The 22,991-nt window shown below is 44.5% G+C and overlaps 2 protein-coding genes across 3 annotated transcripts in view; both read right to left on the minus strand.

The window, feature by feature from the left end:
* pggt1b (protein geranylgeranyltransferase type I, beta subunit) overlaps positions 1 to 22,991 on the minus strand; it is a 123,073-nt gene that overhangs the window by 78,407 nt on the left and 21,675 nt on the right. The window lies entirely within an intron of this gene.
* The window catches only part of trim36 (tripartite motif containing 36), a 28,812-nt gene continuing 7,572 nt past the window's right edge, over positions 1,752 to 22,991 (minus strand). Inside the window, exons 3-14 of one of the 2 annotated variants that reach the window (XM_076153997.1) lie at positions 21,005 to 21,034; positions 17,429 to 17,775; positions 16,912 to 17,058; positions 15,468 to 15,563; positions 14,181 to 14,318; positions 13,959 to 14,074; positions 12,584 to 12,705; positions 8,248 to 8,365; positions 7,954 to 8,159; positions 5,889 to 6,072; positions 5,403 to 5,516; positions 1,752 to 4,945 (exon numbers count right to left, since the gene is read on the minus strand). In XM_076153997.1, coding sequence (XP_076010112.1) covers positions 4,576 to 4,945; positions 5,403 to 5,516; positions 5,889 to 6,072; positions 7,954 to 8,159; positions 8,248 to 8,365; positions 12,584 to 12,705; positions 13,959 to 14,074; positions 14,181 to 14,318; positions 15,468 to 15,563; positions 16,912 to 17,058; positions 17,429 to 17,775; positions 21,005 to 21,034 — 1,988 coding nt within the window. In that variant the 3' untranslated portion in view covers positions 1,752 to 4,575. The remainder of the gene's footprint in view (positions 4,946 to 5,402; positions 5,517 to 5,888; positions 6,073 to 7,953; positions 8,160 to 8,247; positions 8,366 to 12,583; positions 12,706 to 13,958; positions 14,075 to 14,180; positions 14,319 to 15,467; positions 15,564 to 16,911; positions 17,059 to 17,428; positions 17,776 to 21,004; positions 21,035 to 22,991) is intronic. The other variant, XM_076153996.1, reaches the window with a different exon arrangement.

Raw genomic sequence — 22,991 nt, forward strand, 5'->3', positions numbered from 1 at the left:
TTTGGAGATAATTTTTATGATTTATGATACAGAAAGATGGAGATAAAGAGAGAGAGAGAAGGATAAAAGAAAGAAGGTTGTGTATTTATTGTTATTAGAGAGATATGGAAAAAAAGGGAGAAGGGGACACACAAGAAGGGAGAGAGGAGAAAAACAAAAATAGCAGATATCCCACACAGACCCGACCTACCCCAACAGTCACACAACCCCGTCCTTGCATCATCCAACATCATGTCTGCATCATGTATGTAGTATACATACTATCACGAAGAGTGTGATTGTATGTGTACTACATATGAACACAAAGAGTATAACACGTCTTCCTGTCTGTCTATGTTTTTGAGGTGGTATTTAAACCACAAGAGGTAGTGAAAAATGTCCACACATGAGGACAACAGGTTTGGGTTAATCATGTCCCTCAGCCATTGTGAAATAGAAGGAGGAGTGAGGAATTAGGGTAAGGAAAGAGGAGAAATTATTTTTGCAGTGCTAAATAGGTGTGAGTCGGGTGGGGTTGCTGCGTTCCCAATATGGTAGACAATGTGTTGAAGTGTGTTATTGTCTCTGTATTCGTTTTATCTTCACTATATGTTTACCTTTTACACTTATACAAGCTCTCCAGTGAAGGGTTTTCATAGTGCATCATTAAGCCGATTTAAGTTGTTTTTACAATTATTGTAGTGGTTTAATGCTTGTTCTTCATCCAAGATGTGAACAAGGGGCTGCACTCACAGATAAATCATTCCTGTTTTGTTCAGAACTTAAGCATAAAAGAGAAAGTTTAAGAGCTTGATAACTTGTTATATGTTGAGCTTGTCAATAATCAATAACTCCTAAATGGTTCATTGTGAATCTGACAACAATGAAGACGAAGAAGAAGGCTACAAACAGATCTGCAGTTTTAAACACCAGCTTTAAATTACACTGTCCGAAACAATCTAAATGGAAATGAAGAGGGTCTGATCGCGATGGGAGATTTTGAAAGAACAGCTTGGTCACAGTGGAAAGCAGAAATCACATAACTAAAGAGGACCTGCAAGAATGTGAAACTGATACTGAAATAATCACCCATGGTTCTACTGTGAAGCATTCCTTCTACAAAATAAATGCCTGCTTATAAGAGACAAACAGAAAGATAAGCTGATAGCGTCGCATATTTCTTTCTGGAGCCAATAGGTGTGGCGAAAAACAAGAAACTCATTTCAACAAAGAGAAGCCATGGAGGAGGGGGGCAGGATGTGTCTGTCCTGTTTTGTTCTCTGGTGTGTTGTCTGGTTCAGTTTCCCTCCTGAGACCCGGACATTTATTTTGTGTGCATTTTTAATTTCTCCTTGCCATGTAGGATTAGTGGGACCTAATAAGCACAAAACAAGTGAAGAGTGTGCTCGTATGTGTACTACACATGAGCACAAAGCGTACAACACGTCTTCCTGTGTCTGTTTTCGAGCGACCCAAAGTGGTATTTATAACAAGAGGCAGTGAAGAATGTCCAGGCATGAGGACAACAGGTTTAAGTCAAGCACAATGATGAAGAAGGTGTAGGGAGGGAACAATCTAATGTCCACAAATGAGGACGCAGGGTCTCAGGTTATAGGGAAGAAGTCGTTAAGTGTTGGCAAGCTGCAGAAATCTTTCCATATGCCATGACATATTTTTTGGAGGCTGGATGTGTGTAGCTGACTTCATTTTGAAAAACAAAACAATCGTGTCCACTGTGAATAAAGACAAACTAGATTTTAAAAACACACTAGTTTAATTTGATAAACACACACACACACAGCAAATTGAAACAAGAAAGCATTTCCAGGAATTGGAGCAAAAAATAAAATAAATGCACACTTTTACATCTTTACATACTGCACATACAGAGACCCATCACTTACACCACATCCGAACCCGCTGGAGGAAAACATGGGACAAAAGCACTGTCACTAATTTAGAGTCAAGCTCCATTTTGAGTCTTAACGAGTAAAATTCACTTTGTATCAAGGAAGCCAATTTAAAATTGCAATGTAACCTAGCAACAGTGCAAATTGTCTTGAAAGGCCTAGCTCAGTCGGAACACTTCTCTCCTGTACAACAGCCTACTAAATCATTATTGCACATACACAGTTACTTTATCATACACACCTGCAGAGCCACACAATTGCTGACATGCTACAGATTTTTAAAGTGCTAGCTTAGTTAGATTGGGAGTCAGCCTGCAAAATATTTGGCTTTATAATTGGTTATAGAAAAGCAGGCAAGGCTGCATTGTTTATTTCACAGGATATTCAGATTATAAGCCAGCTACCAAAAATCTAGACCTAAAAACAAAAAGGAGCTATGACCCCAAAATAAAATATAAAACAAAACACCTTCAAACATTTGACTGTTCTGTAGTATGAATACATTCAGCGATGGTAATACGTCTGTGAACCTGCCCTGCCATTCAGAAATGCATAGACATGTTTTACAGGTGTTTAAACAGTCATTTCCCCCAGATGTAGGAATCTGTTTTCAGGTGTGTGATACTAACATTAGTAAGCTAAAATATTCACACCGCCACAGCAAAAGCTATTGTATCAGTCTGACAGTGAAGAACTTTTCTGTAAATGTATAATGGTTGTTATTAATCTTTAGAACCAAGAACAAAATACATATAACTATCTATTTAAATAAATTAACTACCCAAACCAACACAAAAAAATAGGAGAAAAGCTTGTTAGTATGACTTTAAAACACATCTACGTCTTTAGTTACAGTAATTTCCAACAGTGATACACATCATCTCCTCCAGGTCCACCAACTAATGACATCAACGTTTAAGATGTAGTCTAAATTCCACTGAAAATAACAAAATCTAGATAAATATGTACATGGAAATAAAAAAAAAACATTTTGAAGATCTACTTATAAGCCGACATGACAGAAGGCTGAGATAGTGAACTGTTTTGATCAAAGATGTAAAGCAAACCAAAGTTGTTTCTGTGAGGAAAGGTACAGTTGAGTTAAGGTTTTCCAGGCCTAACACACAGAGGGAGGTAGCATCAAGCCCACAGACGGGGCCAGAAACCTGAGAAACCGCTCACACCAATAACCTGAACTCTACAGAACTCAAACTATACAAGAATGTACAAACAAACCAATGTGCAGGCACATATATAGTTCACATTACACAAAAACCAAGGGAATCATCCGTCTACTGTGCTGATTTCATCAAAGCCAAACAACACATACACGTCTGTCTTACTAGCCAAAGCCACTACAGAGAGCCGTTAAATACGCTAAACTCTACTCTGCATTGTAACATTAAAAGGTACTTTGAGTGTTTTGTTAGCACGCTTTAGAAGAACCTGAATCTCCATGTTTCTAAAACTGTGTCCTTGTGGCCAGAGAGGACACGGAGCTGCGTGTTCTGCTTAAGTCAGCACCGGAGCCAACATGCTTTGGCTATTGGTGACTTAAGGCAGCTGTAAAATCGATGTTAATCATAAGTCCACAGTGTTCTGCTACCTGGCTAGTTTTACGATGTTACAAGGGACATTCAGCGCTGTGCGACAGCTGTGAGAGTGCAAACAGTGAGACGCCTTTCAAAGCAAGGAACTCGTGTTTACATTGGATGAGACGTCGACGTGCCAGTTATTTCTAAAACATTTAAAGTGAGGACATAACTAGGTAGTGATCGGAACGTGTTTGTGAATTTGAACATGTGCTTGACGTCTCTCATCTTCATGTGCAAAAACAGCAGAACTTATCGGTGAGAAAGTAGTGTTACACTGTGATACAGTTAAGACAAACCTGTCAACAAGCAGAGTCATAATAAACACCTAAGATACCACAACCTATTCTAACTGACACCAGTGTCTGTGATTAAACTAGACCCAAAGTAAAAACTCACCTTTGTGCAATGACAACCCAAAATTTTGCTTGCTAGAGCAAAATTAGTGACCCACTTTCTAAGAAGGCATGAAGGCACTAGCTTCAAAACGTAGCTACAAGGCTCCCTCCACTGACATTACCACTGATACGACCTATGCTGCTACATCAACAAACCATCACTCCAAAAACAAAAACCACCCAAGTGATGAAGAGCACCCCAAAATGTGATTAATACGTGGCCACACACAAACTAATCCTCTATGAATGAGTGTCTAAAAGTGTTAGTTCGTGTTAGCTCGGAGGCAATTTGTGTTAAAATAATCACGAGTCAGACTCAAGACGGCTACAGCTTTGCTTTGCAGCCGGTAACACATGAATACTTGACCATAGCCGGCAATTAAAGCCTGGTCGGATACAATTAGGAGATGCAGAGACTTTGGTATACATAAGACCTTTCACATCTTTACCTGTCTCTCAATATCTTTGTATGAGGACACCTATATTGAGTATCACTCCATTGTGCGCATGCATTATACATGCCAACCCTAAAGAGGCCACATTCTGGCAGGGATCCTACTTCCATATTCAGGAAGGATGGCCCTGATCACATCACTATCCGACCTCCAGAAAAGTGATTGATTCACCCTGTCAATAACGCCTGCTCTTCCCAGCATATGTCACTGATTACATGGACACAGCTCCACACATCCCTACTTAGAAGGTCAGTCTCTTGGCCGTCATAAACTCCTCTAGTTGAATCTTGCCGCTGCCCATGAAGCCAAAAGCTGGATACATTGTTCCCGAACAATCCACCTGCCTCTCATAAAGGCACCTCATGGTGTCAGCATCGAAGAAATACACCCGGCCCGCGTCGTAATCGAGACATACGCCCACGCGCTGCGGCATGGGGAGCACGCGGTTTCCCGGGTCACTGGGTGCAGCGTTTGCCGTGGAGGCAGAGGATGATGAGGAAGACTTAGGGATGAAGAGTTTGCCCATGCCTAGGGTGAGGAGGGTGAAGGGCTGGGAGAGGTCGTAGCACGTGTCCTCGCTGCCGCTATCATGCCCGCTGTCATGGTCGAACCTGGTGAATGGGGGACAAAAACATGCAACGGGACAAAGAAGCAGGGACACATGGGAAGAGAGATTTGGCTTTGTTAGAGTAGAATCCATGTAGTAGTTGTATGCACGTGTTTAAATGGATTCTTTAGACGACAGATACTATGTACGTAACCTTTGAAAACCACTGATTAAATGTAGTTAGGTATTCATCAACTGCCGTGTGTTTCATTATGCAATCATTGTGAAATAAACATGTATTTACACAAATATGTTCCTTTACATGCTTCGACATGGGCTGATCCAGTGAGGGTAGGCGGGTTTTGTGAACCTTTAAGCTCCTTACAAGTTAATGCTGGCTCTCTTACATCACAGGATTAGTTGGGACTCAGACACACCTAATGTGGGACCGGTAATGTGTTTGTCTGCGTGGTGTGGTGTATTTGTTGCAGCCGGTTGTGTTAAAGTGATGGCAGTGTTACCTTGGGCTGCTGGTATCTCTGGGATTGTGAAACCATTCGATGAGCTTGGAGTCAGAAGCGACTCCCACTTTGACCATGTACGAGTGCGGCTCCACCCTGAAGGCCCAGTAATGTCTGAAAAAGAGTAAATTCCACCTTTGTTTTGCATTCTCTAACTCCGAAACATAGAATCTTTCCTCGTCGGATGTCGGCTGTGACATCCCTCAGGGTGTGTGCAAGCAAAACAACAATTCCCTCTGTGGGATCCCTTGTGTGTGTGGGGTGGAGACTAATTAAAATGGCATGGAAATGAGAATTCAATAAACCCACCATATTGTGCTGAAACTTGAATTTCCATCTCATGCCTGCTCTTGAATACTTAATTCTATCAGCATGACACACTGATCAATCGTCCAGTGAACAAGACACAGCAAGCTTCGGCAGAGTGTTGAGTCATTAAAGGCCGATACATTCTGACTTCACAGTTACAGTTGGTTATGATCTTACCGTCCCTGAGAGATGCCAGTGTCCCCAATAATGTAGTCCAATGCAATGTAGCTGCCCGTCTGCACGCGGTCAGCTGCGAGAAGGAAAGCCATGCCGGCCACGCTCTCCACTGTGTCACGCCGCTTGTTCAGCAACAGGCGCTCAGTGCTGAAGCCACACTTGTCACTGAACAGGAAACCAAACGCTGGAAAGAGAGAAGAAAAGAAGAACTGCCACTTTAGAACATAGACATTTTGTCCGTGCAAGTTGAAACGGGGTCAGTGACAAAAGCTGACACACGAGGGCGCTATAATCAAACCTTAAACACAGCTACACAACTGACCCGTTTACCATCAACGGCAACAGAAATAGCAAGTTTATCATTTCTCATTTGGATGCGATTCAAACATTCTACGCATAGTTTATGAGCCAGAGGCCGAGATTAGCATAAGGCTGGATATATATAGGCTGACATCATTATGGCTGTTCGCTCAACCATCCCACATAATCTACGGGGGAAGCCCGGTTCATTTGCATTTGTATATAGGGAAGTTCTCCCAACAACTGGGGCGTGATAAAAATAACCACCGCGCTGCCTGTAGGGGGAGAAAACAAATAAGCTGCTGTTACATGTTAAGACATACAGAACATATACATCAATTATAATAGTGATGTAGGTATAATTGGGAAAAATCTGATAACGTAATCCATGGAAAACATGTTGGAAGTAAAAGTAAGTAAGACGTTGGAGAAGAGATGCTTGTGGTTTTCTGGTGGCGATTCTATTTTTGTTCTTTTAATTATATCAGATGTGACAAATATCGACATACTGTGACATTTCCCTTTGGGTGCTATGAACCAATGCCATCAGTCTGTGTCATTTCATCAAATTAGCTAAAGAAACAAACAGGCAAACGTTGTAATAGGAGCAGACCTACTTCTTCAGGAAAAGACAATTCGACAATATTAGAGGGATGGAACCCAAGTGAGAAACTAACAATTAAATGATCCAATCTTTGCTATCAGGGGATGACAGAGGAAAGGAGTTCATTTAGGACACAAGCACACTGATTGTTAAAATTATACTTGTCAACAAGGGACTAAAGATAAAGACAAGATATTAGCTGTGGTTAATGCCGACTAGCCGTCATCTCTGCTGTGTTGCATCATCTTACAGCGCTGCATAGCTGAGGAACGCTTCGACATATGAAACCCCAGCTGTCTCCCCTTGCTCTGTCATGAGTGTGAGCATGTGCGTGTTTTGTCTTCCTGTGTTTCACCCCGGCCTGAAATTCCACCTCATTACTCCGGCACACTGAATCCGTGGAGTGCCTCTTACACGAACCACGGAGCAGAGGAATGTGGAAGCTCCGACCACAACACAAGTGACGAGCCATCAGCAGGACGCAAATCAAAGCTCTGAGCAGGGAGCCAATATATACAATCGAGATTGGAAAGGATTCCTTTCCATTCTGAAAAATAAGATGGATACTGGGATCCCACTCTTTAGACGACCAACAAATAACTCTTCTGCAGCGTTTGGACTAAGTAGTGCACAGAAATGCACACTTAAATACAATCTGCACAAGCATGTGTAATCAATGCAGGCAGTCCAGAGTAATGGGAATGTGATATGATTCCTAACCAAATCAAATCAAATCAAAGGGATTTGTTCCGTAGAAGGACTGAACAGATGGTTGGCGATAATGATAGTTTTAATGAACACCATCTGAAGTCCACTAGTTAATCTTTAAAGTCAGTGACAGATGCAAACTCGATTGGGAGTGAAAGTGCAGGAGAGACACACACACACACAATATTAGTTTCAGCTGTTTGAGATGCAAAAGACAAAACAGTAACGCATCTGTCAGTTGATGATCTCTCTAAAATCTGACACTTCTAAAACGTAAAAGCACTCTGAAGAGTTAAGAGGGTGGAGAAACTGAGCCAAATAAGAGTTTCTCCATTAGTCGGGGGCCATAAAATCAAAAACCGTGACACAACATGAACCGATTGATCACCCTGGACACGGATCTCTAGCTCTTCTTTAACTGACAGAATTCTAGCCTTGGTCTCCCGGGCTTACCGGGGGCCGGGGGTGTGTGGAAGGTGACCTCGGGGCTGTAGGGGCTGTACATGGAGTTCCTACAGCTCCGCACTCTGAAGGCGTACAGGCTGTCGGGGTCCAGGTCAGACACCACGGTGCTGGGGCCGTACACTCGGTCCGTAGCCCTCCAGGCGCCGCTGTCCTCGCCATCCTCCTGGGATGGGGACTGGCTGGGGCCTCCGAGTCTGGAGAGCAGGACAATCAACCCAATTATGCTCGCCCTACAATTAGTCAATAATTGTGGGTTGCCGTGGTACTAGCGAGACTACTCACCTGCGGTATTCAAGCACGTGATGGTCGGTGGGCAGGTGGTCCTCAGAGAGCCTCCAGCAGAGCGCGGCCTCGTTGTAGACTCTGCTACGGGACAGGTCGATCAGAGGAGGGTCCGGGACTGGAGAAGAGGCGCAAGAGTTGATATTACAATCAAAAACGGTTTGTATGTGATGTAATGCATGAGCAAAAAAAGCGAGACTTATTACCAGCACAAAGAAACGCCAGAGGAATGCTTCATGTATTAATCATGTTAAACACCCTGAACAGGAGAAAGTCACTACGGCACCATAACGAGGTTTAAAGCAAACGAGGCAGTCTGAGTGTAGCAAAGATTAGATTTGCCAGGATCGGGACTATCCACTTATGACAACATATCCTGACTGAAGTCTTACATAATGGAGGCGCTTAAGAGGCTCACACACAGACGCACTGCCAGGAAATGCACTCAAAAGCAAACCCCCCCCCCCCCCCCCCCCCCATTCATCGTTGACTTCCAAATTCTCCGCGGCCACTTCCGAAACCCTTCCCATCATCTCCTCAGTCGTAGCGCTCTCGTTTTCCGTCTCGTTCCTCCTGCGGGTTTAAGGATTCCCAACTGCGCATCAACCCGCTTCACCCCTCGGCCTCAGAAATGTGAGGACCAGATGAAACGAGGGCGCCGTGTATGGAGTCTGTGGCATCCTCTCCACAGTTTCCCTCTCACCGTATCCTCTGCAGTTCTTAATCTTCGCTCTCTCCAACCATCGATCTTAGACTTCCCCTCTGGAAACAGGACCTCATTACTGTATCCATGCCGGTTTCCCATCATCCATTTTCACAACAGCAGAGTCTTTGCATCGCTCTCCTTCCCAATCCCTTTGCTACAGCCCCTTTCCCCCACAAACGCTGATCACACCCAACAGCATCAGCAAGTAAACACAGGCTTATGTGCAGACGCATCGGAAGAGTTTATCAATCTGAAAGTACTGACGAGCAGATGTGGGATAAAAAGATGACCTCGCTTTTCAAACGCTCTACTGAGCACTGAAACGAGATTACATCGTTTTTGGCCACGTATATCATTAAACTATATTTAGTTCCATACACAGATTCGTTCCACATTTTGAATAGCAAAATTTCCATCAACATTCCCTCATCTGAGAGAGCACGCTGCACTCTCCTGAGTCATGCCCTTCATCACTGCGTCTCTGCTGCCGATTCAAACAATAAGCTATGCTACACCTCAGCAACATCCCCACTCCTGTACCAATTACACACCTACCGCCTTTGTTTCAGATTCAATTAGTGCAAAAACAAGTAGGCTTGCCAGTTGTGCTTTACAAGGCTGTCAATCACCAAGGGTATCAAACCAGCTGATGCATTAGGTAGCATGGAAACAAATTAACCCTTTTATTGTGTGTTCGATAGACTTTTCTTTAAATAAAACACCAAGGAACAATATTAAAGTCTCATTTCTAACAGCCATTCTTAAACCCTGAATGGTGCAGAGGGGAGTGGCAGGCAGGCAGGCAGGCAGGCAGGCAGGCAGGGCCTCAACAGGGCTGCCAGCCAGCCAACACCGCAGGCTGCAGTCCCCGGAGTTCAGCTATTCTCTGAAAAACAGCCCTATTGATCACACTGAGGCCAGACGGACAAGACAGCAAGCCTGAGTTACACTGCAGGGAGCAGCTTTGTCTTCTGCCCATTTGCGATCCGCTGCTGCCTTTACCAACAGCACAGGGCTGGGCTCTTAGCTGCCACGTCTCTCTCCCTCTCCCTCTCTCTCTCCCTCTGTCTCTTTGCCTTACAACAGTGCTCCTGTGCGGTCATATTGAAGTATAAGAGAGAAGCACTGTGTGTACAGCCTGACATTTTGTTCTGTAAAGCCTCGGAAACATCAGAGGAAAGTCCAGTTCAGTTTGAGATGGACTACAAATGAACATTTAAGCTCGACAACACAGTCTTTCACAGCCTCGTGAGAAGCAGATTGTTGGGTCAAAACCCCACAGAGGGCCAAAGTGGGGTTAGCATGGGAGGACACAAACACATCCTTATCTAAGACAGGGAGAGATGTATGAGCTATTGGGATCTATGAGGCATTTTGGAAAACTCTAGCACATGCAGCCTTAAGCACCAACAAGACAGCTGGCACGAGCTCTCACACATGACAATGGGGTATTATATTATATACTGATTATACAGAACTTTTTCTTTCACACTCCAGCAGTAGAGAAGCTGCTGGAGGTCATAAGAAGAAAGGGAAACACTGGTTTAAGCTTGTAGATGACGAGCACAATCACAGCTAAACAAATGTTCCTTGTGTGATTTATGTGAACACAAACATACTGTGTGGAGATGGACGTCCACTATCCAGTGACTGTGGTGATTCTCTGTGTGGAAGCACCAATGCATCATCTATATAGAAATGCCCCACAGGCTATTTGCTCTCCCTCACTATCTCTCTCCATCTCAGACTGAGAGCATCATTAACTCCTGCAGGCAACTCTGATTAAACTCACACATCAACCTGAACGGTGCCCGCCTGCTGCATGCAGCACCTTCAATCCAGGACTTTGGTGATATTTTCTAAAATCAGATGCATATTCTACAGAGAAAGGGATCAAAATGAATCATAAACTCATTTTAAAGCAGATTATGTCCACTTCACTTTGCATCTTTAAACATATTACAGTTTGGTCTGCGCTGAACATTGATTATAACACTAATCTCTAACAGCTTGACAAAAAATCTGGATTATGACACAAACGCCACAAAGAAAGGCTGCAATGGAAAAGTGATTTTTGCTCCTTGGCTTGAGTATGTTCAGAGAAATTCAAAATAACTACAAGAAGCAAATGTATTCCTGCAAACATCCACATTTGAAGTGTAATTTCCCTTTCAAAAGGTCGGACTGGAAACTGGAATGTGAAACATCTGCATTAATTATCACACTGTGCATTGCGTCAGTGGAGAAATGGACATCTGCTTCCTCTCTTGACATGCACATCTATCTATCCGTGCACACAATGGGTTAACATGTTCTGATGTTATGATCTGTTCTGTGTAATGTTCCCCATCCCCCACCCCACCAATGCTCGATAACAGCATGTTTTACTTTCCTTCTCCTATCCTATTTATATATGCAGCTACACTGACCCAGTTAGCCCAGATGATTCTGTAAAGATGGTGACCCAGTCTGCTGGGTTCTTTCTCCATCTGGACTTGTTTCAATCACTTTTCTCAAACGCAGCAAACATTAAATGTGTTCAATTGGACAAACAAATCCATCCTATTGTTTATCAGAACATCCAAATCCAGAAATGAGTCTAGTCCAAGTACATCAGTCACTGAAACAACCATCCCTTGTCTTGAGCTTTGTCGAACTTATTCAGATGACAATTGAGACGCACACCAATCATCCAACACTAATGTGATTTCAGCAGGAATGTGGATAAAGCAAAGGCCAAGTAAACGAACGCCACGCTCTTATTAATGAGATAATGCTTAAGGCGATTACGCTTAAGTCTGATTCACCGTAACCATGATAAGAAACGTGCACTCCCATGTAAGACAGGAAGCGCCATATTCCAAACTGAAGGTGCTGCGCTGGGTGTTTGCCAGTTATGAGAGGCTAAGAGATACAGGAGAAGCTTCAAGTTTGGCTCGTGTTGGAAAACTGCAGACCGGCGTTTTCAGCCATGAAAAAGACTTGGAACAAGATCCGTGTAAACCTATCCAGCCAATTAATGCCTTACTCTGATTACTGGACATTACATTACTTGTCCGCCTACATGCAGCCACTGCATTCAGGTAGTGGTGAATCTGTTGACTTCGGATGATTGATCTTAGCAACTATTTATTGATCTTCTACACTTTTGCCGTTATATCCAATGAGCTTTTGGAGCAGCAAAATCCTGTTTGGCCAACTTAGCAGCCTGCAGGTGACCTCTGCCCTCTTAACACAGCACCGTTCACAGGGCGGTGCTCGTGATGGACAGGTGATGACACGCTGCTTATTCTGACCGTTTCCACTTGTTCCAAAGCTTATTTAATGAGCTGAATGTTGCAAATGGCAAAGCTCTATATCAACGTCGATGTTTTGTCATGGTAAAGAGGACACGGGAACAAAGAATGTCTTTATGCTGGCTGATGAATAGAAGCACCATAAATGTCACCGCATTTTCTTTTTCCAGTCATTAGTGGTCAAGCTTTGACTTTTGTACGCATCACATGGAAGTATGTGACCCGACAGAACATTGGAAGAACCCACAACTATCCCTGACCCCAACACCATGAAGCGCCATGTAGGAAAATAAACACATCAGATGCGGTTGAGCAGATGTGGAGATGAATCTACCTCCACCAAAGCACATCTCTTTGAGCAGAGTCTCTTCTTTGGAGGTTTCCAGCACAAACTCATCAAAGCAGGGGTCCGCCGCAGGGTGGAAGGTCCTCAGAGAGTCAGTGGCCTTTTGGATTCTAAAAGAGACACACACACACACACACACACACACACACACACACACACACACACACACACACACACACACACACACACACACACACACACACACACACACACACACACACACACACACACACACACACACACACACACACACACACACACACACACACACACACACACACAGTATTAACTCTTATGGGGAGGCAGTAGTCGAGTGGGTAGAGCTTCCGCTTAAGAACCGGAGGGTTGCCGGTTCGAGTCCCTGCCGAGGTGCCCCTGAGCAAGGCACCGAACCCTCAATTGCTCCCCCCTCTGCGAAGGGTGGTAATATAATGTAATGTAAGTCGCTTTGGATAAAAGCGTCTGCCAAATGATCGTAATGTAATGTAATGTAATGTATTTATGGCCCAATAAGACATCTAGGGCACGAAAAGGCATTGTAAAGACATAATCTGCAACATGGACAGAACATTTCTGCTTGAGCTTAACTGAGCACTAACATGCAAATGCTCAACATAAAAAAGAAACAACAAAAGCAAGGAAAGCTTAGGAAAAAGAACTAGAGGCTCTTTGAAATTTTAATGCACTGTGAGCTCATTATGACATGACTTGGATCTATACTTAAATTGTCTTTTGTCGGTGAAAAACAGTCCGGGTGGAAGGAAACATTAAGAAAGCCCCAGAGTATCGTGCTCTTGAAAGTGAAAATGTTCCCTAAATACCCAGAGCTTCTAATGGAGATCAATTAGGCAGCTTAGTGCTGGAGACACTTAGAGCGTTAACATGGACTCCACTCTTCATCGTCCTCCTCAAGGCTGTTTCCTCCACCTCAACGTGACTTTGCACCTTTGTATGTTTAAACTCCTGACACACACCGAGTCGCTCAAAGACTTAAACACAATAATTCTTCTTTCTTACCATTTTGACCAACCAACCAGTCAGAGGTGCTGCATAGTTATTAAGAGTCAGATCAGCTGCAATATATATCTAGCGAGATGCTTCAATGTAATTCTCCAGTGTGGAAGAGTACAAAGTGCTGAGAGCAAAACTACAAACAGAAAATGCCAAGCTGAGCCACACGTTTATTGTTCGAGGTGTGTACACATCCAGAGATCAGGCAATGCAAGCAGATAACTGCTGATAAATGAAGAAGTAGTCCGAGTTGAAATGTATTTATTCCTCTGGCTCTGTTTTGTATTATTCATAATAATTCTTTAACATAAAGCTTCCATATCTTTCTCTCTCTGGTGCTTTGAAGTCTTACCTGATGTGCAGTTGCTTTGCAGTCTGTACAAAGCAGGACTGGTCCGTCTCCTTCAGGACCTCCTGAGCGTAGCCCACCAGGCCGCTGTTCTCCAGCATGCCTTGGTACTCGTCCACCTGGGAAACATTTTGCAGAGGTCATCGTTTCAGTAACGAGTTTGACTCCGACTTTGTATCGAATAGCGCTGGCTTCCTTTCAAGGCTGTGTTTCTGTTAGCTGCACCTGAGTCTTGAGTTGGTCCAAACGGCGGTTGCGAGACTGTTCGATGGACCGCAGCATCTCCGACTTTCTCTCCTGCAGGGTCTCAAACAGACGCTCAAAGTGCTCGTTGGCTTGCTGCTCGGACAGCTGACCATTTTCCTTTAGAAGAGCAACATATTCGATGTTAATGACATGAAAGCATGTGTGGAGTAGAGGCGATGCTCCCATCAGCCTTCAGAAGTAAACAATGCCACAGTAAAGAAGCGTCAACCATGACATAATCACCATAAACTGGTTAATCAATATCATGACATAGCATTCATGTTAAACTTGTAGGCGATGTGCAATGAAGTATGTAGAAGACAATAAGACAGAATCATACACTGTTCCAAAAACACAACCATCTCCTGATCACATCAACCTCTATTCTAAACACCAGAACTGCAGCAAACTGGTGTGTGCACATTGGAATGCCATAGGACACAGACACACTAAGGTCAGAGAAACCAGAGGCACAGAAAGGGGAACTAGTATGCAAATCCTGCACTTTTTGTTTGTGTGGTTTGCATGCTGTCTCCTTATGCACACATAGAGAATGTTTAATTGTTAAACTCGTTCTTCAACTTCCCGGTGAGCTATTTAGACGTTCACTTTCTCCATGAGACGCGTTCATTCTGAAGGTGAATCGGGCCGTTTAGAGGGAGCGGTTCAGTGCTTCAGTCAGACGTGGAGGTTCAGGGTTAGAAACCAGAAGTGACAGGCTGAAGGAACAACTCGCTTCCAGAAAATATCTAAAGGGGAACTTCAGAAAGGAGGATTGACGCATAAGGTTTGGGCTGTTACCCTATCACTGTGATGTTTGTCATTTGGGTTCCACAGCTCCACACACACGTCGAATGGAAAGGGCATGATGAGGCATTATTCATGAACTACAGTACTTCTCGGACTGATTCACATGTAGTACTATTGACCCACCCTCTCTATCAACATAACACATTTAAAGATCACATCTAGCAGTGAACAAACCTGATTCAGAAAATGTCATAGTCAAAAAGACATCACTTCATCTCTGCAAAGCAAAAGCTGCACCAATACAATACAAGATTTTTTTTCTCCCATTATACTCTTTTGTAAACTCTTAAATTATATCCAGTCCTAACTCCACCAACGTTGGAGATCAAATAATGTAAGAAAAACGTTCGTGTTGAAGTAAATGTTTTAAAACGAAAGAACAAACCTTGCAGGGGTTTGTTATGAAGTGTTTAGGAAAGATGGTGGAGTTGCAGCAGCGTGAGTCAGCGCTCTTACCTCAGTCTGATGGATGAGCAGCTCCAGATCGGTAATCTGAGTCCTGACCTGGGTCTCTTTGCTAATGAGGTAATGGATACTCTTGGCCAGCTTCTCCTGGTGAGAGAACAGTTCAGGAGCAAAGACAACAGAGGTTTGATAAGGCCGGAAAAATGTAAGCATGCAAAAACGGTCCAAGGCAAACGTATCAGCTCAGCAGTGTGCATTGCATTAAGCACAGCAGCTCTGACCTCCCAACCTTTCCTGAAAAATAAGGGGGCCCACACGGGACTCTAGTGTGGTATTTATTTACATTTTCCTGTATCATTACATCTCTTCTCTGTGTTTCTTTCCCCACCTATGGCTCTTGTTACACACCCGCTCCAAAACGCCTCTCATGTGACGTTTCCTCCATTTTTAACTGAGACGTTACTTTTTAGGTGTGATAGCCGGGAGCCGTTCCAATAAACTTGACTCCACTTGACTAAGTCTACTCTCCAACTGCCCCTGTTTGGTTGAGATCGGGAATATGCGTGTGTGTTTGTGTTTACAGAATCCCTACATAACACCCACAGAGTGTTCAAGGAAACTGAAACTCACAACTACTTCCCGGCCGACAAAAGGTTTCCAGGCCTGCGCAGGATGTCTCATATAGCTCCAATCAATTGGAGAATACGACAACAACAACAAAATCATGTGGAACAAATGGTCTCATTAAATATTAATCACTGGAGCGTTTGTGTCAACAGAGCGGCCGATTGGATTTCACACAGATTACACTTTGGTCGGCTAAACAACCGGTCAACTGCATCAGGCTGGACCCTTCACGGCAGCAGCCTGATGAACTCGCTATTAAACACGTTTAACTTTAAGCTGGACATTGCAGGAATCGGGTCTCCCTTCAAGCCAAACCTAAACTATTTCAGTAGATCGGACCAAACAAAAACGCTGCTGAGCAAGGCAGGCCAAATTAAATTAGCGCTAACCTGGAGAGCGAGCTCAGTTTGCCGTTTCTAGGCAGATGGAAATCTATATCTACGGCGGAGGTCAGACATGAATTATACAGCAGGGGATGAGAGACTGAGGCAGCGGCCAGCGGGTGGCACAGCAGTAAAGTAACTCCAGGGTTTTTGTTCCGGGGCGGAATCGAGAGAATGAAAGCTTTGGCTACGATCAAACTTGATTGAATACATCTTGTGACAAAAGGGTGAAACACTGATGGTCTCTCCTCCTCCTCAAGTAACAACTCTGTAGATTATTCTACTTTCTCTTTGCACAGTTCGGCCCCCAAAATGTCATTAGTCACAAGTAGCATATTAGTGTTTAATCTCTGTATTTTCACTTTGCCAAGGCTGTGTTGTGCTTATCTATGTGACAGTTTAATTTGTATCAAGAGGTGAGAAACAGTGGCATTATTCTCCGATACAGGAAAACAAACTTCTTTGTATCGACCGCACACACACACCTTGAGGATCTTGTAGGCGCTGCTCATGGACGTAACTTTGTGGTTGGCGTGGGATCCGCCCAGCTTGCACAGGTGACACACAGGTCGCCTGCAGACCTCACAGTACATGTTCACCTTCTCCATCTCGTGCTCCGGACACATGAGGACCTGGTAACATTTGAGAACCGCATGAATTAGTTAAAATTACAGCCCCAAAAACACTTGGGCACACGCTTTAATGCAACGCTCAGTTACACTACAGCCACGGCGGAAGTGCAACAGGAAGTTTGACAGCATGCAGACAAGTCTGAGCCATTTCCTGAGGTCTCTTTAAATAGAAGTTGACTTCAGCAAATTTCAAGATCCACATTAGCACTCACAGTAGCTGAGGAACATTAGCTGATCTTACTACTTTATCTCCAGAGAGGCGTCAGTAGCCCTACGAAATCAAAACATTTGCATTGGCTTTCCTTGCGCTTTGGGTAAACAACAGCCGAGCTGAAGAGTCAAGCCTCTAGTGGCCAGTGATGGTACTTGCCTTGGGCCTGAAGTTGGTGGTTGGTCCGACGTACTCGTGCTGGGCCTTGGGCGTTCCCCAGGGGTGGTGCAGCTTGAAACACTCGTTGCAGTAGCTGGCCTTGCAGTCCATGCAGCTCTTTGTGGCTTCCTGCTGCAGCGGCGGCTTGCAGATATTGCACATGATGGCGACGGCCGCCCGAGCCGCCTGCCGGTAGCGCTCCACGATGCTCTCCAGGGTGAAGTTGCGGAACAGCATGCTGATGCCGCGCTCACCGAGGTCGATGTCGTGCTGACAGCCGGGGCACGCGATGGCGGTGACCCGGGGGGTCACGGAGCCGCGACGCCACCCCGGTGACGAGATGGAGCCTGGAGAGGAGAAGGTGGAGTGAGAAAAGACCCCATTGTGATCGGAGAAAGGATGGATTGGAAAAAGGTTCTAGACTTGCCTGAGGCCCTATTGTGACATCATAGTTTTATGGAGCAAAGAAAGTTCAATAGAATGTAAGTAATTCAATTACATCATCATCATCAAGTGGCCTTTATTATCTTCAGGCCTTTGACAGCACCAAGTGAAAAAACTAAGATTTAAATAGGGCCTCTGCAAGTCTCCTTCCTTTGTGCGTTGGTTCCATAATGATCACTGCTCTAAGATGACGTGTGTGAGCCAAAGCAAACACCTATCAAGCAGCTGTCATACAGGAAAACAAATATAAAAGGAAAGGGAACATCTCAGGGGCCAAGTAAAGGGGAAGACTGCATCCTTGGAACTAAGAGGGAACATTTTGTCTTGTTGCGAAATTCATTTTGCACTGAAAATCATTCCAGACTTTCCAACACAACGAAATGAAGAATGTTTGATTTAAGTGCCCACAATGACCTGGACAGGTTTGAGAAAGAAAATAGAAGAAACAAATCAATCAAAATGAGTAACCAATGCATGTTAATTAACAGAAATGAAGTATATTGAGACAAAGCGTCGCAACAATTCAAAACAAAGACGAAATGTGCAACAGCAAGCCGTTTCCATATCAAGTGTCCAGTTCAATGCAGCGACACTTATTTTCACATGACAACAAGACGGCTCTTAAAGCAACGCTGCTTTTAAGAGTTTCTCACGGCATTCAGCTTGTTACCGATGCAGCAGCACGTAACAAGAGATGCACACACACAGAGACACACACAGGAACTGTACACAAGGCCACGACACAGGCAGAGCAAAACACACGGTTACAAACTTTAAATTAGCAAAAGCCGGCAAACTGATGTCACGACACAGACAGAGAAATAAATGACAGAAATGCTTCACGTTTCTGGGGGACAGGGGACGAGAGGAGTGCTGGATTTATCTCGTTTTGCAAGCGTGCGTTCCCACTTCGTTTCCGAGGACCTGCGAATTAAATCAAACACTCCTCAGGCGCACAAAACACTTCAAACAAGACGATTTCACACAGCACTTCTGCAAAGGTCTAGGGTCTGAGGGGTGGAGAGGCAGCAGCAGCAGAACAACAACCACATCAACTAATCAGAGTGCCTGTGTAGCCGTGAGCATGCAGTGGGACTGAGGGTTTACCGTCTGCACACAAATTCTCCCTCTGTGATCTGAAAACTACTGTGATCAGTTGACAGCCATCGGAGTTTATATACTGCAGGTGAAATGAACGGCGTGGTGATGACGAACAGAAAGTGGCGAGGGCGATGAAGAACACTGATGAACAGAGGACGGCATTGGGAGCTGGAGGTCTTTTGCGATTCATACTGGGGCCTTTATGGACACCATTAGTGGAGAATCTTGTACCTTTCCGACCTGCGTTCCGATGTAGTTGAAGCATGTCTCGGTTAATGGTGATGGTTAAGGAGCAGAGTTACATCGCCCGAATTTTCAACTATACTGCTTGGTCAAGACCGAGAAAGAACAACATTTCGATTCGGAACGCAGGTCAGGAAAGTTCTTCGAGACGCTCCCAGATAGGCAGATGGGATACATAACAGAGAACCTTACACACAGTGTGTCATCTTTAATTTCTTCACTTTTTGGCTTCGCCTTGTTTTTTGAACATTGGTGATTAAGTGATAAACTCGACTTTTATTGCTTCAGTCTGGATTTTGGTCTTAGCGGCTTGCAGGTTCTTCACATCGAGGGCTTTGCACATACGGACGCTGGAGTTCTCTGGTCGGCAGTAAAAGGTGTGAGCGAATCACACACGCATGCCGGAGGTAAATTGTGTGTGTGTGTGCATGTGTGTGTGGTAGTCCAGTCTGCAGATCGATATGTGGGGGGGGCATAAACTGACAAATCGATTCCTTTTGTGCAGACGGGGTTTGATTTTCAGCACCAATCAGCAGCGCCCCCCCGGCCCCCACACACACACTTGAGTTAATATTGAATCGAGGAGTGAGAGCAGTCGGAACAGAGAAACAAATATATTGTCGAACGTCTACTTGCTGTGCTTTCTTATCACTTGGGTTTTTTTTGGCCGGTTACTGCTATTCCATTTCGTTTCCATGACACTGCTCCTGGTCTTGTGTGGATTTGTTATTGGATGGCAGATTATCACTTGGGCATGTTTTCTTAAAAACATCCACTGAGCACCTCCAACCCTGGCTTCATTTGAATGACGACAACTGCCAACTATCCATCAGTGCTGACAAAGAAAGAGGAGTAGTCTGATTGTCTGGAATTTAATAAAATCTTGGCGATAGTTAATGACTGCACACTTCACCCTACAGCCCAAACAGATTGTAGGTCTGTTCCTGTGTGTGTGTGTGTGTGTGTGTGTGTGTGTGTGTGTGTGTGTGTGTGTGTGTGTGTGTGTGTGTGTGTGTGTGTGTGTGTGTGTGTGTGTGTGTGTGTGTGTGTGTATCTGCGGCACATAGCCTGACATTGCCTCTTATGAAAGCTGCTTTATTAGCCTTCATGGTTAAGCAAATGAATGCAAGGCTTAGCCACACACACACACAAACACACACGCCTCCACCAACTCCTAGGCAACGTCCTCAGCCTCTTTTCAATTCTCCTCGCCTGAAATCCCCCCTGCTGAGCACTTTCACATCTCGTCTCCCGTAAATCTGCTTTCCTCTGTGTTCCTTTCGTTTCATCCCTATTTTGCATCTGGGGAGCAAACTTGTTACTTCAGCTCAGTGGACCCCTTTAAGCGGCATATGACCGTTACCTAGACGACACTAGAGTTGATTAAAATCCAGTAAGTAACTTTTCTGACTACAGCAAAACTCGGCTGGTGAGACAGCAGTTACTGATTTGTTCTTCATTTCCGTTGTCGTGGTCAGAAACACACTGTTCATAGCCTTATGGGAGGGACGACGTTGAGGATCTTGACAATAATCATCAAACTGTGTGACGCGCAGTTTACGCCACCGTCTGCCTGAGCCTTCGGACTCGACTTGGGAAGAAAGCGCTGACGTTTTGAGTTTGAGACCAGGTCAGTGTTGGTGGTGTGTGTGGTGGTGGTGGTGTTACGGCTACAGTAGATGGAGCAGAGAAGGAGTAGAATCAAACGAGGGTTTTACAGAGGGAGGGGGGTTCTAGTAACACGGTACTCACTACTACAGCTACTCAAAACACGGAGCCCTCGTCTACCTCGACTCCCAAACGACCTTCGCACTGAGGCTGCAAGCAATGAACAGAGAGGTGAGAGTGAGACCAACAAGACAAAAAAAAAAAAAGGAGAAAAAAAAGCACACACACACATCAATGCACAATGTGAGGTGACACGTGAAAACTGTTTTGAAAAGACAAATTCATCGGAAAGAAAAAGACAACTAAGAATTCAGACTGAACCAAAACCATTTGAGGCCGAGTCGAGACAAACAAACACACACACACAATGCAAACAGAGTGTTAAACAGCTGGCAAAGTGCAATTAACTCTTGATTTGTGATCTTGTTGGAGCACAAAATGTTACTTTTCGGGACTCAAATAAGTCCGTCTAAAATCTTAAAAACAACACAAAGTTACTCATCAATTTGATCATCAAGAGTTAGCTGTAAGAAAATAAAATAAATTAATTAAAAAAACACATCCGGCCCTCTTTGAGCAGTGCAAAGATGGAACAAAGCTGATGATGGAGTCATGGCAGCAGCCCGGCCAGCCCAAGCTGCACTCTGATAAATATAGCCATAAGTCCTTTCTTCTGCCCCGTGCACCTAATCCCTCATTCATTCCTGACGGGCAGGTTGCGTCACCATGACTACCGGCGATCTGTTGAACGCGGCGTGACAGTGTGGTTAGTCGCCGAGAAGTAATGTGCTCATAACGTCCTTCAAGGTTTCCTGTACACGCTGAGAAATGTTTTGTAAGCTGCGGATTAAATGCACTTAACGTGGAAAAAGACCTTATTGAACACGGAGCGTTTAGCCTGTACAAGAACACAAAAATGACTTTCAGACACGTGTGTTCCTGTGAGCCTCAGCACAGACTGAGATTTGTTTACTCTACAGTAAGATTTGATGGTTTCCTATGTAAACAGATGCAGTTCTGCTGGGGAAGAATGAACTCATTCAGGTCGGAGCCAGTCTGAATGGGGGAGGAACTTATTCACCTCAGAGGGCTTTTTATTCCCCAGATCTGCTCCTCTGTTCACATTCTCACACCACAGCGCTGCTCAGAGGCCACTTGGCATTTTGGAAGAATGGCTGCAGGTTTATTCTTTAGAGTCTGGGCCTGAGACGGCTCAACACCGGTCCTGCTCACTTTGAGAGGACTTATCCGAGTTCGTTTTCACCGTTGGGACTTGGTTAGGAGGGGGGAATTACAGACTAATGCTGAAGTGCACCTTCAGCACCGCTCTTATCCTCTTGATGCGAGCCCCTGGTCTTGCCTAGAGGGGTGGACAAGAGTGCAAATGAGAGGACGGCTTTGTGGAAATGGCATGCGTCCCAGAGCTCTCACTCCACAGAAAGCCGGCCTTGTGTCCCGCCGTGCTGTTTTCAAAGACCCGCTGAGGCTCGGCCGCGGCGTTGCCATGTGGCGAGCAGAGTCCATGGAAATGTTAGATGGGAATGTTGGAAGTTCAAATACTGGCATATTGTCTTCTCCCCCAGCTCATTATCTCCCAGGGCTTTTAACATCTTAAAGGGGGCTTCCAGGTGTGCGTTCCTCAGACACCTGCATAATAATCCCAAAACGTGTATATGCAATGAATGACGGAAAGTAAATGATTCTCTCTCCCCTGTTCTGTCTCAGAGATTTTCTAAATGAATGCATGAGCTCTTGTATGATTGAAGGGGATGTTGTGTGCCCCGGGGGCCTTTAGAGGCAGACAGGCAGACAGACAATTAGGGACTTGAGACGGCTTGTCAACGTTTCTTTTCTCTCACCAGACTGGGCTGCAACTTGTCGAGTTCCTCCGCTTTCCACAATGAAACCTGAACAGCCAGACAGGATCAGGGGAAGACGTGATGACTGATGATGTTGTGACAGCGCTGTTAATTATCTAAATCGTTTTTTTTTTATGTTTGTTCTAGTTTATCTAGGACACGAGAGGGCGGAGGAGACAAGTCGGCTCCACATTTAGACCCGCATAGTATATCATAGGCTTATTTGCTCCCAAAGTTAAATTTGGCTT

The sequence above is a fragment of the Genypterus blacodes genome, unplaced genomic scaffold (assembly GCF_046128005.1).
Source record: "Genypterus blacodes isolate CSIRO-AG114 ecotype Tasmania unplaced genomic scaffold, CSIRO-AGI_Gbla_v1 ptg000061l_1, whole genome shotgun sequence".
NCBI classification, from domain to species: Eukaryota; Metazoa; Chordata; class Actinopteri; order Ophidiiformes; family Ophidiidae; genus Genypterus; species Genypterus blacodes.